This window comes from Coffea arabica, chromosome 10e (genome assembly GCF_036785885.1).
Source record: "Coffea arabica cultivar ET-39 chromosome 10e, Coffea Arabica ET-39 HiFi, whole genome shotgun sequence".
NCBI classification, from domain to species: domain Eukaryota; kingdom Viridiplantae; phylum Streptophyta; class Magnoliopsida; order Gentianales; family Rubiaceae; genus Coffea; species Coffea arabica.
The window spans coordinates 2,994,324-3,012,999 of NC_092328.1; the positions used below are offsets into that span (position 1 = coordinate 2,994,324).

At 33.9% G+C, this 18,676-nt stretch overlaps 2 protein-coding genes across 10 annotated transcripts; one reads left to right on the forward strand and one right to left on the reverse strand.

Annotated features, from left to right (window-relative positions):
* The first annotated feature begins 745 nt into the window (after positions 1-745).
* LOC113711148 (F-box/LRR-repeat protein At3g26922) lies at positions 746-5,837 on the forward strand. Of its 9 annotated transcripts, none has more exons than XM_072066716.1 (6): positions 746-904; positions 3,526-3,600; positions 3,719-4,648; positions 4,771-4,914; positions 5,091-5,148; positions 5,288-5,837. In XM_072066716.1, exons 2-5 carry the CDS (start codon positions 3,556-3,558, stop codon positions 5,112-5,114), a joined length of 1,143 nt encoding a protein of 380 aa, XP_071922817.1. In that variant the 5' UTR covers positions 746-904; positions 3,526-3,555; the 3' UTR covers positions 5,115-5,148; positions 5,288-5,837. The 9 variants fall into 9 exon arrangements, with proteins under 9 accessions (XP_071922817.1, XP_027090129.1, XP_071922816.1 ...); XM_072066715.1 differs by having other exon boundaries at positions 754-917; positions 5,288-5,436; XM_027234331.2 differs by lacking the exon at positions 5,091-5,148 and having other exon boundaries at positions 757-917; positions 3,719-4,417; positions 4,511-4,609.
* Positions 5,838-9,326: 3,489 nt separating this feature from the next.
* Positions 9,327-11,430, reverse strand: LOC113711150 (uncharacterized). Its single transcript, XM_027234332.2, has 3 exons — positions 11,224-11,430; positions 10,204-10,738; positions 9,327-9,786 (listed from the first exon to the last, which is right to left on the reverse strand). Exons 2-3 carry the CDS (start codon positions 10,660-10,662, stop codon positions 9,637-9,639), a joined length of 609 nt encoding a protein of 202 aa, XP_027090133.1. The 5' UTR covers positions 10,663-10,738; positions 11,224-11,430; the 3' UTR covers positions 9,327-9,636.
* Positions 11,431-18,676: the final 7,246 nt, after the last annotated feature.

Genomic DNA, 18,676 nt, shown 5'->3' on the forward strand with positions numbered 1-18,676 from the left:
TAAACTGATAATACTAACCTTAATATTTTTAATAAAACTCTCTTGTTGCCATATTTATGCAAAGGATGGATTTTATAATTTTCTTTTATATGTTTCCTTTTTATTCATCTCTCTTGTATTTCATTAAAAGTATAGAAGAACTATCAAAATAATACTGTCCTTAATATCTATCCAAATTAAATATTAAATTAGTAATATTCTTTTGATAGTTTTAATATCATCCAATTTTTTTTGAAACTCTTTTTTTTATATCAAAATCAAGAATAAGTCAACAATGATTAAAACCAAATGGCCCAAAATCACTATCAAATTATGATAGTTCCATCATTAAACTAGTCCATAAATTTTAAAAGAAACAACATAGCACTTTCTTGTCTATCTTAAAAATAATTTATATTCCCAATAAAACACTATGAAAAAATTCCAATAGCAAAAAATTTATTGTTATAGTTGATTATCAAATAACAAATATTGGCATAAAAAACTTGACATCTTTTTTTTTAGAAGAACAAATTGAACTTTGTTAGATAAGGGTATTTTAGGGTATTCATTAAATTTTTGACTCTATTTTAAAGTTTAGTTACCAAAGTGTCAAATTAAGGATGTAAGTGTAATTTTTAAAATATCAAGGAAACTAAGTAAAATAGTAAGAAACCTCAAAGGAGGTTTCTGAAATTATCCGTACCCTAAATGGACACAAGCCCATGTTTAATGTTTGTAGGGCCCAAAGGGACTCCGCCCAACAACCAGAAAAGATGCGACTGGCAACTTTACAAAAGCATCCTAAATTAGTCCTCTCTCTTCCTCAAACAAGTAACAATCTCCAGCTTCTTTCGACTAAGCCGAAGTAGGCGGATACCGGGCGTTTAGAACGGTGGTTGTACTTATCTCCCCTGGCTTGACGGTGGGCTGCAGCAGTTAGTTTCAAAATTCATTTTTTGTTTTTTTTTGGAATCGCAATTGATTGTAGCCGCCTCACTTCCATATTAGTTTTTTTTTTCTGGTCGGATCTGTAGTTTAGCCATATTATTTGCCTGCTAAATTGGTGGTTTACGTTTTTTGGTAGCTTATATGCATATATATTCCTACCATGAATGTTTGATGTCTGTTTGATATCTGGCTCGACGGTGGGCTGCAGCAGTTAGTTTCAAAATTCCTTTTTTTTTTTTTTGGAATCGCAATTGATTGCAGCTGCCTCACTTCCATATTAGTTTTCTTTTCTTTTCTTTTTTTCTGGTAGGATCTTTAGTTTAGCCATATTATTTGCCTGCTAAATTGGTGGTTTACGTTTTTTGGTAGCTTATATGCATATATATTCCTACCATGAATGTTTGATATCTGTTTGATATTTGGCTCGACGGTGGGCTGCAGCAGTTAGTTTCAAAATTCCTTTTTTTTTTTTGGAATCGCAATTGATTGCAGCTGCCTCACTTCCATATTAGTTTTCTTTTCTTTGTTTTTTTTCCTGGTAGGATCTTTAGTTTAGCCATATTATTTGCCTGCTAAGTTTGTGGTTTACTTTTTTGGTAGCTTATATGCATATATATTCCTACCATGAATGTTTGATATCTGTTTGATATCTGGCTCGACGGTGGGCTGCAGCAGTTAGTTTCAAAATTCCCTTTTTTTTTGGAATCGCAATTGATTGTAGCTGCCTCACTTCCATATTAGTTTTCTTTTTTTTTTTTTTCCTGGTAGGATCTTTAGCTTAGCCATATTATTTGCCTGCTAAGTTTGTGGTTTACGTTTTTTGGTAGCTTATATGCATATATATATTTCTACCATGAATGTTTGCTATCTGTTAGATTTTTGGAGCAATTTTGTTATGCAGCATCCTTTAATTAGAATGATTTTGGCCAAGACTGAATTTTTATTAGATTTCTTTGATTATAGGACGAATTTCTGGTAAGCATGCTTAAGCTTGTTGGCATATTAAATCAAGACTCAAAAATAGAACTTTACTATATTCTTATTTAGTAATTTTTTAGTCAAGTTAGGATTTAGTAATTCTATTGGAGTCAAATTATGGTAGTTTTATCGTTTATGAATTAGTATCTTATTAGGAAATTTCTTGTGGTGTGAGATTTGTTTATCAAGTCATCTAGTTTATAAATGTGGAGTCATATTATTGTGTTTAGTTGATAAGAGTGAAGGATTGAGAGCCTTATTCTTATGTTGTGATTAATAGATTATTGTTGGTATTATTTCTCTTCTCTTCTCCCATGCGTGTGTAACTTGCCTCTCCACATTGGGTTATACATCTGGATTGGGGGTTCAACATCTGGTATTAGAGCTCTAGGTTCAAGAAATTGATCCTGGGGTGCCTGTAGACATTGAAGAATTGACCCGATTATGAGGGTTAATTGTGGCTGTTTTCCACTGTTAGAGTTAGAGCACAAAAATTGTTGCAAAAAAATTAGTTGATCGAATTAGATCACAAGGTTGGTCATGGAGTGTCTAGTTTGTGAGGATAGGACCATAAGATTGGTTCTAGAATTGTCAGATTGATTGTGGATGTTACGATAGAGATCAGAGAAAAATCCTATCAGTTAAATTGTGATTGTGAAATCACAAAGTGAATTGTCAATAAATTGACATCAAATTGGGTGACGAAAACAGTTTATCCAGTAGCGTAGATTATTTTCACAAATGAAAAATAAGTTGAACAACGAGATATTTGTCCAGGTATGTGGAATATTGCAGCAGAAAAACTCAAGGGAGATTATTGATTGTGATGGTGATGGTGGTGAACCTGATTCAATAGAGACCTTGATTTAAGGGAGGCAATATCGGCATATTAAATCAAGACTCAAAATTAGAACTTTTCTATATTCTTATTTAGTAGTGTTTTGGTCAAATTAGGGTTTTAGTAATTTTATTGGAGTCAAGTTATGGTAGTTTTATTGTTTAGGAATTAGTATTTTATTAGGGAATTTCTTGTGGTGTAAGACTTGTTTATCAAATCATTTAGTCTATAAATAGCGAGTCATATTATTGTGTTTAGTTGAGAAGAGTGAAGGATTGAGAGCCTTGTTTTTATATTGTGATTAATAGATTATTGTTGGTGTTATTCCTTTTCTCCCACAGATATTTTTATGTGTGTAACTTGCCTCCTCACATTGGGTTCTACAAAGCTGAATTATATTTGTTTCATTTGTTGACTGATTTTATCTGTCTGCATGCTTGCGGTTTATTCCAAGGTTTTTTTTTAATTGCAGTGGTATATTTGTGTTTTTATGTGTTGTTATTTATGTTGGAAGAAGAGCATGCGAGGAGGGCAACAAAAAAATCCTGCATTGTAGCAGCTTTTTTTTTTTGGCTGTTGTTTTTGGATTCTATGCCATCTGTCCTGGTCATTCTTAATGGGTATTTTGTTAGGCTCACTTTCCTTCTAAGGACTTGTATGGTTCTTTTGTTAACATAGGACTCCAAGTGGTCAATTAACGAGCATCAGCATAGTAATCTTGTTCTTAAAATGGTACTAAATGGAATTCTTTGTTATTCATTTCTCATTCTTGATAACAGAGAGACAAGTAGCAGAAAGTTTTGATCTTGATGGAATCAAGGGCAATACTTGCCACTGGTTTTGGACCGAGGAAGGTGAGACAGGATCACTCTTACTAACACAAAACAAAAGAAGTTTCTTTCTTGTAACTATTTGCTAAAGGAACATATGTTTGCTGCTGGATCCTTTTCTTCCTCTCTTCCTTCTTAATAGTGTGCAAAGATAGGGCAGCCCCTCAAGGATCAGATTAGTCGGCTTCCAGATGAAATCCTTGTTTATATTCTGTCTTGCCTAACGCTAAAAGAAGCTGCCAGAACAAGTGTTCTTTCAAAGCGTTGGATAGATCTATGGAGGTCCATGGCTTGCCTTGATTTTGATGCTTCAAAAGTGCTAAAGAAGATGTTCTCAATACCCAGCTGGGGAAGGTATGCGGACTTTGTTAGAAAGGAAAGGCATAAGTATGTTGAATGGGTTGACAAGGTGCTGCTTCAATCAGACAAGTCCTTGGCATTAGATTATTTGAGAGTTGCTTTTTATTTGGACAATTGTTATGGAGACGAGATTCATAAATGGCTTCAGCATGCATTTGCAAGGAGAGTGCAAAGGCTAGAATTGAACCTGTTTCCAGATGATGACCCGCCTGCTACTCAAGAATCATATACTTTTCATTATGAACTTTTTTGCCCTAGCAGTGGTCAATCTCAACCTGGTTACTCTGAAATCCATCATCATGCACAGATTGGCTTCAAGTCCCTTAGAGCATTGAGTTTGATAAGTGTGAATGTAACTGGGGAGGTACTGGAATTCTTCTTGATCAATTGTCCATTTCTTGAGCGCCTGGTAGTGGAGGCCTCTTCAGTTTTGATCAACCTTCGAGTTTGTGGTCCATCTATTGCCTTGAAATATCTGGAGGTATGCTGCTGTTTGATGTTGCAATCCATTATTGTCAGCGACACAAATTTAGTCTTCCTTAAAACTACTGAAGCACACCATCTTGTACTTCAGAACGTCCCCATGCTTGTGAATGTATGGGTTTCTGGGAATTCCCGTAACTTGGTCAGGGATGTTACTTCTTGGCTTTCTTGCTGCTTGTCAAAACTAGAGGTTCTTACTTTACGTGCCAACAAGTTTCAAGTTTCACAGGTTTTTTCTAGTTATTTAATGGAACTCTTTGAAGAGATTCCTTTCCAACTATTGTTTATAATCACTGCCAACTGCTTGCCTCACTGGTTTGGTTTTGCTTTCTTCTTGTCTGATCATCCTAGGAAAAAGGAATTGTTCATGAGCTTCCTCAACTTACTAATCTGAAGGAGTTCGTCTTGATAGCTTCTGCATCAAAAGATCACAGTTTGATTGGATTTACTTCTTTGATCAGGGCTTCGCCCAACTTGGAGAAGTTTGTGCTGAAGGTAGCATAATGCTGTACTAATCTCAGCCATTGCTTTCTTTTATTGTCTCGATTTGTTTTTTTGAGCCTTGCTTTAGTTATTCTTGTCTTTCACCGTGGCATTTGCTGTATGCCATGCCATTGAGCATTATACTCTGGGACTTGAACATCCTTATGATTATGAACTTTTAAATGCAGTTTAGGATCCCAATCAATTCTTGAAAGCGAGAAAGCAATGATTATACTAACATGCTTGGTATCAGACATGCTGTTTCTGTTGCCGCTCCTATTGTTTTCTTTCTTTTTCTAATTTGTGTTGGGTACTCTTAGCAGATTTTCCCCCGTTCTTTTTGATCTGCAATATTTTAGTTATTGACAGCTTAATCTGTTTGCAGTTGGAATCGTGGTGGGATGATATGGTCAGGGGAGATAGAAAGTTGAAGAAAGCTGCTAGCTTTCCGCTCCAACATCTGAAAGTGGTTGAGTTGCTTGGATACTATGGTCGCAGAAGTGAACTTGAACTTGTTGAATACTTCCTCGAAAACGCTATTGTCCTCGAGAAACTTATAATTGACCCTCGTGATCCTCGTAATGTCACTTTTCCCAAAACGCGCAAGGAAAGAAAGCAGGAAAAGAAGCAGGAAAAGTTAGCTAGAATCTGTGCCAAGCAACAGATCGAGGGATTAATACCTTCACATATTGAATTTTCGATTCTATAGTTGCAAACAGCAATGCAGCTAAATTTAGGTTCATGTACAATTAGTTTTAGCGATTGCTTTTAAGTTATCTTATTTATATCTGTGTTCCTTAAAATGTTCAGTAGACTACAATATCTTTTTTTTTTTGTGAGGAGGTTAATCAAGTGGTTTTGGTCATCTGTAAGACATTCCTTGTTGGCTTAAATTTTACCAATACAATATGAAGGTGGTGATAAAGTTACGAACAGTACTGGTTCGGTTGTAGTGTTATTTGTGTGAACTTTAGTAGTGTTGTGGTCTTTTGATATTGGGTGGGAGTGGTGTTGCTGGAAATTCATGATTCCCCATGTTTTGTCCTCGGACAGCAGCAAGTTTAGGACGATGATGAACCACTGCTCCAAAGCTCTGCAAATCTCCATTACCTTTTCTGCCAGCTTTTCTTTTTCCCCTTATTATGTCCTATTTAATTGTCCTCTCCACTGCTTCTTTCTCCATAATTTTATCTTGAAATCTACAGCAATCCGCAGAGCCTCTCTCAATTTTCCTTGCACGCACAACAAAATGGTAAGCACCTTTTCCTATTAATCCCATCTCACTAATTCCATTTTCGGAGTGTTTTGTCCTTTTAAAAAAAAAGAAAAAAGTGTTCTTAGTTTTATCATTGCTTGGGTTTTCAATTTTCATGTGAATTGGTGAATTTTTTCTTGAGTTGGAGTTTGACTACACTTAATCATTATAGGAAGTGGAGAAGTGGACGATGAGGAGGAGAGCTCCTTCCCTCGACATTAGAGGAAGATTTGTAGTTGCATGACGTCAGACGCCACAAGTCTCCAATTGGAAAGTATATGATTTTGCAGAGCTCTCACAAATCACCTTAAAAAACTATTGCACCAAAAGTTCTGGAACCGGTTTGAGTTCATGTTTTTACCCTTAGCTACTTCAATTGAATAGATTGTCTACATGTATTGTACACTTCGAATATCTGGATTAATCTCAGTTGTTGATTCAAGGTCAAATTGGCATCCTTCGCAGAATTTGTGCTACATGTTTGGTTTTTGCAAAAGGACCTTCAAAGTTGTACTTTGTTGGAAATTTTAAATGACTTCCCGTTTTTCTAGAATGAACATAATAATGGTTTTCCTCTATTTATATTGAACATGTATTTTTGATGTTCTCTTTCATCAAAGCCAGCTTGTGTATGTTAAAAAGATAAAAACAAGCCTAAGAAAATAGAAAAGAAAAAAGAACCATAATACATAAGGGACGCTAAAATGTCTTTTCAATAATAGAATTGAGTTTGATCAGCAAGTGGCAGCCAGCTAAAAGTCAATATGAAGATTTGTGTTTTACTATATTAAAGGTCAATTAAATAATTCCGTGTGAAGAATATAAATACCATTAATCATGGACAAAGACTTAACATCAAAAACCAAAGTGCAATATGTATATTTTGTATTTGACATCTTGTCATTTGATCCATTAGGCCAGATTGGTTTAGCCAAGCAAGATGATGCTCCTTTTTAAAACTTCAGGGCTCATTTCAATTTTAACTGAAATATTTTGACAATAATATTATATATAAATCTGGTGATTATGTGCCTTAATATGTATATATATATATATGTGTATATATATATATATATATATGAGTGTGTATGTGATTATGTGCAAAGTAAAAGGTCGTTTTTTACGATTCTGCTTTGTTTGGATTGTGAATTATTTGAGATATTTTTACTGTAACACTTTTTGTGATGTGATGTATGTGAGATAAAAAGGTAATTGGGAAGATAAAAAGGTGCGTTGGAAATCGTAATGATGATGTAAGCAGATATAATTTGACAAATAATTCACAATCCAAACAAAATTATTCTTCATAATGGTGAATTGTAGATGTTATGTATGACAAATAAGAATTTTTTTTTTCTCTTTTTGTCACTTAGTTGGTAATTTCATTTCATCCGTTGCACTAGTTTTCATACTTTAGTTTAATGTGATTTTGTGCTCATGAATATATCTGTATTTGTTTACTCCTAATATAACATTATTAGCAACAAAAGAGAGAAACTCAAACTAGGATGACGTTTATGCTAAAACTCAACTGTTGAATTGCAATATCTCATTCAGTGTTCATTTCTTAGAGGTATATTAATATTATATTGATTTCTTGATCTGAACTTGACTTGTAGTTAATTTTTTTTTTACTATTTACTTTGGGAATCGGTTCTCTGCGTGTTTGGACAATGTCTCAGGATTCAAATAAAGAAATTGGTCCCATTAACTGTTGCATTAACAAATTCAATGCCCATTAACTGTTCATTCGATAAATCTATTTTTTCAAAAACATGAACAGTTTAGAAGCTACATTACTCTGCTCTAACACATGCTAATATTGCATTTAGATAAAGCTCTTTTGGATCAAAGTAGACATACGCCTCTCAAATGTCACTACCATGCTTTTATTTTTTTAGCTGGCCTAATCCTACCATGCGGCGGCCTATTGGATCCAGAGCTAATACTACTGATTCATATTTCGACTACTTGTACTACCATATTAACTATCCAGAGCCATAACCAAGGTAAACACAATTTGTACTTGTTACTTCATTTTATTGCAGTTTAATACTCCTGCATTTTAGAATTCATGTTTTTTTTTTCCTATACTTAGTTCATATGCATAAACAAATTGTCGAGAGAGGTAAAATCTTCATTAACTTTCCAAAGGTACCTAATTATGTCCTTAGTGGCTTAATTTCCAACTTTTCTTACTAGAATGTGAATTTTTTGTCATTATAGAATTCAAGTATGTTCGCTTAAACTCAATACATATGCTTAAACGAATTGTTGAAAGAGGTGAACCCTCCATTAACTTTGCATAGATACCAAATTATGTCCTCAATTGCTTGATTTCCAGCTTTTCTTGATACAATGCTAATTTTCCCTCCATTTAAGAATTCTTCAAGTCTATTTCCTTACACTTAGTACATAGGCTTATACGAACTGCCAAGATAGGTGAAATCTCCATTAACTTTCCATAGATACCAAATTATGTTCTCAAATGTTTAATTTGTAGCTTTTCTGTCTAGAATGTCCCCTCCACATTTAATCTTATAGCTTGACTTGGCATGTTACCAAGTATTGCCTCTTTTAGTATGACTTTCATATTCTGCTTACTTTGATCTTCTCCTTTTAGGTTTCTATTTTGATCACTTCATGACAACTTGCATTTTTCCATAACCTTAATCTACCTATTACTCAATTTATTTGTCCGAGTTAAACTATTGACAGATAACATACTCCCTATATGATTGGAATACTATTTACAGAACAAACTTTTCAATAGACAGTTAGTTCATAGTGCCCTTATTTCACATGTTTCTAAACCATTGCCTCTTTTAGTTTGACCTTCTAATTCTATTTTAATAACTTGATGACAACTTGCATTATTTGATAAATCTAATCTGTCTCTCATTAAATTCATTTGTTATAGTGCCTTCATTTTATTTTCAATTTAATTCAGGTGCAAATAACATCCTTCACTATATGTATAAATTACTGTCTGGAAACCACCTGTACTTGCTGCTTATTTTTTAGTAGATTATTAACTCATAATGCCTCTATAAGGTGGAAGATATATATGAGGTTACGTAGACTATTCAATAAGTTGAGCTTATCAGCTTAGACACTTAACGGTTAACCTGCAAAGATGATTTTACAAAAAAAGAAAAAAAAACTCCAATAATTTCAAGTTCCCAACTGCAATCAAGTGGAGGAAACACTTGAGCAATTGTTTTTCATTATGTACACAACAATAAGACCTTTACAAATTCAAACGTAACTTAGCTGTAAAAGAGTGGCCAGCAAAGAGACTAGAAACAACCATAACATAGCAGGTGAAAGGTTACAAGCAGTTCAACTTGCAAGACCACTCCTACTTTTTGAGGCTTTTACAAGATCAAAGAACATAATCCAAATAGGATCCACAAGGCAAAGTTGGAAGTTCACTTTTCCAAATTTCTCTATTTCCCTTGGTCTAATCAAACATACAGTCAATTACTTGGACGTTTCATTTTGAGAAGATGAGAAACTCCTGCCACCACATGCAGCCGACTGCTTGGGACACCTGTTTTTGCAAGTGCCCTCCCATGTTTATCCAGTAGGACAAAGCAAGGCACATACTTTATGTCATAATAGAGGAGCTGCAGGAAAAAGATACCAACATCTTAATTAAGACCATTCGAAAAAATGCTGACATGAGAACAAACGCATGAAAGCTCAAGTAATTAAGAGGAAAATCAGACTTTTTTTGGCTTGATCAAGTTAAAGATCTGATGCAACTAAGGTAAACAAAAATTGCACAGAGAAATTCCCCAATCAAATGCATCATAAATGCCCCAAAAAGGTGAGGTCACTACATTGTCATTGTGCTCTTTTAGCTCAAGAAACAACGAAAATATGGACTACCGCAGCTTCCATTAAATTGCGAACAAAAATGGAAATTAACAAACAAAAATCTCCTCTTCAAGTTGTTACATACACGTTAAACTCTTCTTGACCCAGCAATTCACGAAAAATAAAATCATGATAACAAGGATGGGGTTGTGACTTGTGAGTACCTCAGGAAACCATTTATCATTCTCTGCATCAGCCATCACAATGTTAAGCCAATCAGAGTTCCTATTCTCGACTTCCTGGACAAAATTAAGTAAAGAACTGCAAAGCCTGCATTTGGGCGAGTAGAATTCGATGACAGTTGCCTCCTTTCCAGCAGCCAGGGCAGCTGCTAGCGCTCTCTGCTCAGCCTCCCCTTGCTCTTGCCAAGTCAAAATCTTCTTCTTTCTAATACCCTTTTCTTTGATTCCAGCCTGTAACTGGACTGGGATTTTAAGCAACTGATTTGGAGATTGTGATATGTTGTTGACGAAATCAAATGCCATGAAGCCAAGGTTACGAAAAGATTTAAATAGCCAAGGGGTATCGAACTGGCAGCCAGTGGAACTTTTCGGGTTTTGATGAGGGGTTATATCCCATGGCCGGTTCCAGCAAAATATATGGTGCTTCGGATTAGAACCCATCTTTATTCTTCAAAATGCAATCTTTTACGCTCTTACACCCTCATCAATAAGTCCCCGGAACATATTCCAACTTATCCTATAAGATAATACAATAAAACAACGGAGAACAAAGGATCAAGATTTGAAAAGAACCAGCTATAAGATACCACATAGAACCAAATCAAGTCCGCTAAAAAACGAGTAACCAAGAAAAAAAAAATGGAAACTTGCATTCAAGATTGAATTGTCCCCCCACCACCCAACCCCCCCGGGGGGGGGCCCAAAAAAAAAAATACCCGAATGAATTTACAAGGTAAAGGTCGCACAAGACTCACAACAGATTGCTGCCTTTTTTACAACCCACCCTACCTTAAACAAAAAGTTTACAGAAACAAGTTCACAGTTTTTTACAGTAACAATTACTGTCAACTGGCAAAGAGAGCCTTCGAGCTCCTCCAGCTGTTTAAGAGATCACCAGGAAAACTAACAAATTCTAGGAAATCATAATAGTTTTCGATTAAGCATGTAGAAAGAACATTCGAATGAATTGTTTTACCAAAAAGAAAATAAACTACAAATTACCTCCCACAATCTGAGATAGGGCTGTAGGATGGCGTGGGGGTGGAGGAACGAACTGAGTTTGGGCGGAAATGGCTAACTAGAGAATGAATGGGGACTCGAATTGGGCTCTATAGTTTTGTTTTCTGCAACTATGATACCAGTCTTGAAAAGGAAATTTGGGTAGTTTCTGTCAAATCATAAAAGCCTGCGTCCAACCATTTCAGGTATAGGCTGAGAAAATGGGATTTGGGCTAATTTACAAACTTTCCTCACGGACCGCACTTGGTCGAGATCCTTGAAACTTTTCTTCTCCATCTTCTTTTTTTTGCCCCGAACATAGTAAAAAGAATTTTAAACAGAACAAATACCACATCCTAGTCATTTGTCTTTTTTTTTAAAAGCAAGGACAGAGTTATTGAAAGTCTACAAAAATATGATCATCGATAATTGAAAGGTTGAAATCAGCAAAAATTCTTAAATGTGTTTCTCTTCTTCTTCTTCTCCTTATTAAGCTACTGCCTAAATTGATGATGCATTAGTAGATTTCTTTATCGACACTCATTTAATATTTCAAAAACAAAAATCAACAAAATCGGTTAAAATTGGGAAAGATTTAATGCAGAATAATGGCTTCATTTTTTCTTAATTTTGCAAATTCATCATATTTTCTCAATTGAAGTAGAAAAGTGAAGAAAGAGTCGTAGCATTATGGGAAAACCAATTGGCAAAATAAAGAAAGGAAGATAAAGTAAAAAGGAAAATGAGACTGATATAGGGTCCGTTTGTTTCGGGTGAAAATATTTTCTAGGAAAATATTTTCCTAATTTCCCGTGTTTGGTTGCACAAAAGTTACTGAAAACATTTTCCTATGTAAAATATTTTCACTCATCTTATGGAAAACAACTTCCCTTCCAAACTTACTGAAATTGTTTTCCGAAATGCATGCATCCCGCCTGTAGTATATTCCAAACTTACTGAAAACATATTGTAGTATGTTCTTTTTTTTTTTTTTAGTGTAAACAGGAGGACTCGAACCCAAGACCTCTTCCTTATACTCCCTCCCCCGTACAACCCAACCCAACCCTCCCCCTAGTATATTCAAAATAAAAAAAAAACTTTATCATGCTCATTCTATGCTAGTAATTAATTATGTATAATAAGGACATTCTTTTTTAGAAAAACTTCCAGCAGTGAGAGTGCAAGATATATGTCACAATAAGCATTGCATGTGATTGATATTTGATACTAAATGGCCAGCAATTTGTTTATTGCTTAAGGAGATATTTTTTATTCATATATACATTTCTCCAAGATTTTTAAAGTTAAACAATGAGATAAATTTTCTTATTTTGTATGGGAAGAAGTATGTAGTTATAATGTGTAGAAAGTAAAGATAGAGATAAAAGTGAAAATATTTCAAAAGTGAAACAAACACCAGAAAAATGAAGTAAGAAAATATTTTCAATAAACTAACCAAACACCTGAAAATGATGAAAGGGAAATGATTTTCATGGAAAATTACTTCCACGGAAAATATTTTCCCAAGGAAAACATTTTACTTCCAACCAAACAGACCCATAGTGGAGTACTTTTTTCTCTCTCTCAATAGGATTAAATGACACAAAAAGAAGATACGAGATAAAGTAAAATCTAAGAAAATAGGGCTATTATCATTTTATCTCCTTAAACTATATTACTACTATTAATTTATTCCATAATATTATCTTTTAGTAACTTTACCCTCATAGGTAATCCAACTCAGCATATTAACAAAATTTGAACTAAAATATCCTTTTATTTTATAGCATTACTACATTGTTAATATCACTTTATTCCTTTAAATTATAATGATACGATCGTTTTCCTTCCTTACATTATTTTTTAGGCATTTTATCCCATCGTTGATCTAACCAATATGTTCATAAACTTTTAAATGTATTTACCCTTTTTATACATAATTAAAAATAAAAATTTTGAAATGGTTATTCTTTCTTTTTTCACTTTAAGAGTTCCAAAAACATAAAAAATAAAAAAGGTTTTCTCAAGTTTCTTTTTTTGCACTTATTAATACTAGGAAAAGAAAAAGACATAGGAAAGAAAGAATCAGAAAATTAGATTTTGCAAAGAAAGAAAATAAGAAAGAGTCTAATATTATCATATTACTTTAATGTCATCGGGATTACAATTGGTATAGGTGGTAAATAGAAAACTAAATTAATTTTAAAATAACAAAAATATTGAACTCTTTATTATTTGTATTTAAAAAAAGAATTGAGATCTCTCTTTCTTTACACCATATTGTGATAATAATTTTAAGAGCTAAATATATGTTTTCACTTGAATTAACAAACTTCGTTAAATTTGACTATCAGCCCTAGAGTAAAATGATTAAATAGTAAAGTTAAGGGAGAAATTGATAATGGTACCAAACGTTAAGGAGTAAAGTGATAATAACCCAAGAAAATACACAATGACTAATATATTGTCGTTTTTTTCCTACCAAAAACGAAAAAATTATTTGTTCGGTATATTTAAGTAATAATTTTATACTCAAAGTACGGTGCCCTAATCTGCTTCTAAGAAGGGGAAAAAACAAAGGTAGGGTTCATGAGAATCATCCTCGAGAAAACTACACATGCATGGGTGTTATTGGTTAATTGTTAAAGGGAAGCGATATTTAGTTAGAGATTTGATTTTAGATATGAAGTAGTTGTAACTTGTATAAAATAGGAAGTTACGTGGAGTTTAAATATATTTAATATTTTACCGTAAACATAAATTCTATAAACTAGGAACATACTCCATCGTATAAGCTAGCAACATATCGACAATTTAATTATTTAGAGTTAAACGCAAAATGCACCCTTTCAACTATTTTGTGCTGGTAACCTGCCCCTATTCTATTTTTTTTTATATACACATAAAAGTTTAAGTAGATTCGACTCTCATCATACAGTCACGGTATGCTTTCGGGAGATTTTTTTTTTTAGGGAAAATCGTTCAAAAAGTTTTTCACATTTTATAAGATGACTTTTTTCATCCCTCACTTTTAAAATTGTAATTTTACGTCTCTTACAAATTTACATTGACTAAATTTGGTTCCTACCTAGGTTTCTGACTAATTTTTAGTTAGAAGCCACCACTTGACTTGCATGTGATCATTTTTTAAAGGTAAAATTGTCAAATCAAAATTTTACATAATCTGATTCATAGTTTCTCACATTTCACAAAATGAATTTTTTCGTTCCTAACATTTTATAAAATGAATTGTTTCGTTCCTCACATTTCAAAAAATAAATTTTTTCATCTCTCACATTTTTTAAAATGAATTTTTCATCCCTTATTGATCATGTGTATGAATAGCTTTTTTTCTATCAACCCACGCATATGTCTATTTGATTTTACCTGAACAGTACGAATAACATATAATTTATCTCTATTAGATTTCATCTAAACATGCTAATCGTAGTTATACACATGCTATTCAATAGATATATATAGGGGTTTAAAACTAATAATTTTGTTTGAAACCCATGTATATATTTATGTGATTTCACCATTTGAACCTATTCAATACTTGTGACATTTCTCTTTTGGTAATAATTTATTATTGAATTGTATAATAAGGTCATCTAATTAATGGGTCCTAACTCGAATTCTATAATTGTGCTAACAAATTTCAGTTTAATTATAAAATTTTTACTCAACATTTTCAAGACCAACAGTTGAATTACTTGCCTTGTGATTGTTTTAAAATTTAAAAATGCCAATCACTTATTTCTTTTTGTCATACTTTTATTTTGTTTATTTTTTCTGTCCAAATTTAATTCGATATAAACATTCGATAATATTTAGAATTAAATGTCTTATTTATTTTCAAATTTCGAGTAAAAGAAAATGAATATAAGTGAAAAACTAACAATTTTTTTAAACCCATGCATATATCTATTTGATTTCACCTGAGCAGTACGAATAGCATATGAATATGTAATACATCTCTATTTGATTTCACATGCTATTTGTACTGTTCAGGTGAGACAGGATCACTCTTACTAACACAAAACAAAAGAAGTTTCTTTCTTGTAACTATTTGCTAAAGGAAACATATGTTTGCTGCTGGATTCTTTTCTTCCTCTCTCCCTTCTTAATAGTGTGCAAAGACAGGGCAGCCCCTCAAGGATCAGATTAGTTAGCTTCCAGATGAAATCCTTGTTTATATTATGTCTTGTCTAACGCTAAAAGAAGCTGCCAGAACAAGTGTTCTTTCAAAGCGTTGGATAGATCTATGGAGGTCCATGGCTTGCCTTGATTTTGATGCTTCAAAAGTGCTAAAAAAGATGTTCTCAATACCCAGCTGGGGAAGGTATGCGGACTTTGTTAGAAAAGAAAGACGTAAGTATGTTGAATGGGTTGACAAGGTGTTGCTTCAATCAGAAAAGTCCTTGGCATTAGATTATTTGAGAGTTGCTTTTTATTTGGACAATTTTTATGGAAATAAGATTCATAAATGGCTTCAACATGCATTTGCAAGGAGAGTGCAATGGCTAGAATTGAACCTGTTTCCAGATGATGGCCCGTCTTCTTCTTGAGAGTCATATACTGTTCATTATGAACTTTTTTGCCTTAGCAATGGTAAATCTCAACCTGGTTACTCTGAAATCCATCATCATGCACAAATTGGCTACAAGTCCCTTAGAGCATTGAGTTTGAAAAGTCTGAACGTAACTGGGAAGGTACTGGAATTCTTCTTGATCAATTGTCCATTTCTCGAGCGCCTGGTAGTGCAGGCCTCTTCACTTTTGATCAACCTTCGTGTTTGTGGTTCATTTATTGCCTTGAAATATCTGGAGGTATGCTATTGTTTGAAGTTGCAATCCATTATTGTCAGCACAGCAGCACACCATCTTGTACTTTGGAATGTTCCTATGCTTGTGAATGTATGGGTTTCTGGGGATTCCTTTAACTTGGTTAGGGATGTTACTTCTTGGCCTTCTTGCTGCTTGTCAAAACTAGAGGTTCATACTTTACGTGCCAATGAGCTTCAAGTTTCACAGGTTTTTCTAGTTATTTAATGAAACTCTTTGAAGAGATTTTTTTTTCCAACTATTGTTTATAATCACTGCCAACCAAGGTTCGCCATACCGGCCAATTTCGAGTTGACTCGCCCGAGTCATAACCTGAACGGAAGCTGTCGGTACGATACCGATACCCAAGTCACCGTTTGATCGAAAACAAAGTTAACTCGGGTTGATTCAGCCGGTATTGATCGAGTCAACTTAGATCGGCAAAAAATCGGCAAAACTCGCTGAGTTTGACCGAGTCAAATAACCAAGGTCCCGAGTGTTGGATGACAAACAAATCAATCACAAGCAAAGTCCATAAACAATCGATTAGCATAGATATAGATAGAGCAGAGAGTTTTGCTTTGAGTTTCAATAAATTCTCCCTCCCTAATTGGTAAAGAAACGAGTATTTTAAACAAATATTTAATCACCTGGACTTCAAAGAATGCCAACTCTGGCTGGTAATCAAGTTTTCTCATCAATCTCTACTGATAGATCCAAGAACCATTTGTACTTGAGGCCATTTTGCAAAAATTTTTCTGGTTCTCGGATCCATCTTACAAGTGTTGCTACTCAAGCTCGGATTTGCAGTGAATCAACTTCTAAAGCATTGTAATGGTGAACACCCACAAATAGAGTGGGAAAGTGGGTTTTGAGGAGGATAGCAAATGGATGGAAAAGTAGAGTTAGGGATGCAGGAAAAAATGGATGGAGAAAGATGTGAGACAAAGGAATCATCTGCAGTTTTCTGTTTTGGTCCGGTGGGTAAAGGAAGAAAGAACAAAGGAAAAAAAAGAAATGAAAAGGTAGGCTTTCAAAGAAGAAAAAAATGGAGAAGTGGAGTTGGTTGGGTGTAATTTTTTTATTTTTGAATGATGATGATCAGGGTGATGAAAAAGAAAGAAAAAGGGAGTAAAAAGAGACGGTGATGATGAAGAAATGGAGAGGGAAAAGTGGAGAGAGGAGATGGCTTGTGACAGTGATCTGCTAATAATTATCTGAGCCATCGAGTCCCATCGAAAAGTTGGAAAAGTGGATTGCTTGGAATGAACCAAAAAAAAACACCAAACGAGACGAAAAAGGGACAAAAAGAAAACAGAAGAAGAGCAAAATGAAAGAAAGCATTTGCACGTGATTTGCACATGGAGGACGAAAGACCATCAAATTTCGCTACCCATTCTCACTTTATACATAAGTTCTTTATAGTACGATACTACAAATTTAATGAGAACCTTTTTCTGGATGAAAAGGAATACGAGGATGTTTTTACGTGGGGATTGATTTTAGACTTAATTAGAAAGTACCCCCTGTAATTATGAATCAGTAGCAAATTTTTTTCTATATTTACAAAAAAAATTTGCTTTTAATATTAGAGCAACGTCACTTTCTTTAAATACTTACCTAGTATTTATGTTAACATAGGTTTTATCAAATTTAATTTGATAGTTGTACTGGTTATAGTATTTTTTTATTTTTAGTAATTTTTCTAATTTTTTAAAAAAACTTTATGTGCTCTAACTTGCGTATCGCCCTATATTTAATCGATATGCCGTGACGGATGTGGAACAACCGTGACCGCGATCCGTGACGGCGAACCATGCTGCCAACTGCTTGCCTCACTGGTTTGATTTTGCTTTCTTCTTGTCTAATCATCCTAGGAAAAATGAATTGTTCATGAGCTTCCTCAACTAACTAATCTGAAGGAGTTCGTCTTAATAGCTTTTGCATCAAAAGATGACAGTTTGATTGGATTTACTTCTTTGATCAGGGCTTCACCCAACTTGGAGAAGTTTGTGCTGAAGGTAGCATATTGCTGTACTAATTGAAAGAAAAATAATATAGAAGTACAAGACTGTATTGAGTCAAATCAGAAAAATTCAAGAGAGAATTCTATAGAAGTAAGTTTACACAAATGGGGATCAAAATTTGAAGAATTCAAGGCGTGTAATCACTTTTCTTGAAGTTTGATTGCCCCCACTATCTTGCTAATCCGGTTTCTGGGCAAAAACTCTAGAATACAATGAATTCTAATTAGACAACCAAGTAACAAGTTCTTGGATTTGTTTAGTCAAGAATAAAAATGCTTAAGTTAGTTTTCTGGAATTCAACACATTGATTTATACACCCACAATCTTCAGAAAAACTGTTAGAAATTGTTCATAAGTAACATTTCAAAAGAACATGAAGTTTCACTGTGAAAGGTGCTTCAAAAGGTGCAAACCTTTCCTATTTTGCAAACTACATTAACACTAATCTCAGCCATTGCTTTCTTTTACTATCTCGTTTTGTTTTCTTCAGCCTTGCTTTAGTTATTCTTGTCTTTCACTGTGGCATTTGCTGCATGCCATACCATGCCATTGAGCATTATACTCTGGGACTTGAACATTCTTATGATTATGAACTTTTAAATG

What these genes read in the sequence shown, in the direction of transcription:
- LOC113711148 (XM_027234328.2), top strand. Translation starts at nt 3,556, where the DNA reads ATGGAATCAAGGGCAATACTTGCCACTGGTTTTGGACCGAGGAAG. An exon ending in ACAAGTTTCAAGTTTCACAG is followed by an intron (nt 4,649 to 4,770) that starts GTTTTTTCTAGT and finishes TGATCATCCTAG; the next exon opens with GAAAAAGGAATTGTTCATGA. An exon ending in TGGAGAAGTTTGTGCTGAAG is followed by an intron (nt 4,915 to 5,287) that starts GTAGCATAATGC and finishes ATCTGTTTGCAG; the next exon opens with TTGGAATCGTGGTGGGATGA.
- LOC113711150 (XM_027234332.2), bottom strand. Translation starts at nt 10,662, where the DNA reads ATGGGTTCTAATCCGAAGCACCATATATTTTGCTGGAACCGGCCATGG. An exon ending in ATGATAAATGGTTTCCTGAG is followed by an intron (nt 9,787 to 10,203) that starts GTACTCACAAGT and finishes TTTTTCCTGCAG; the next exon opens with CTCCTCTATTATGACATAAA.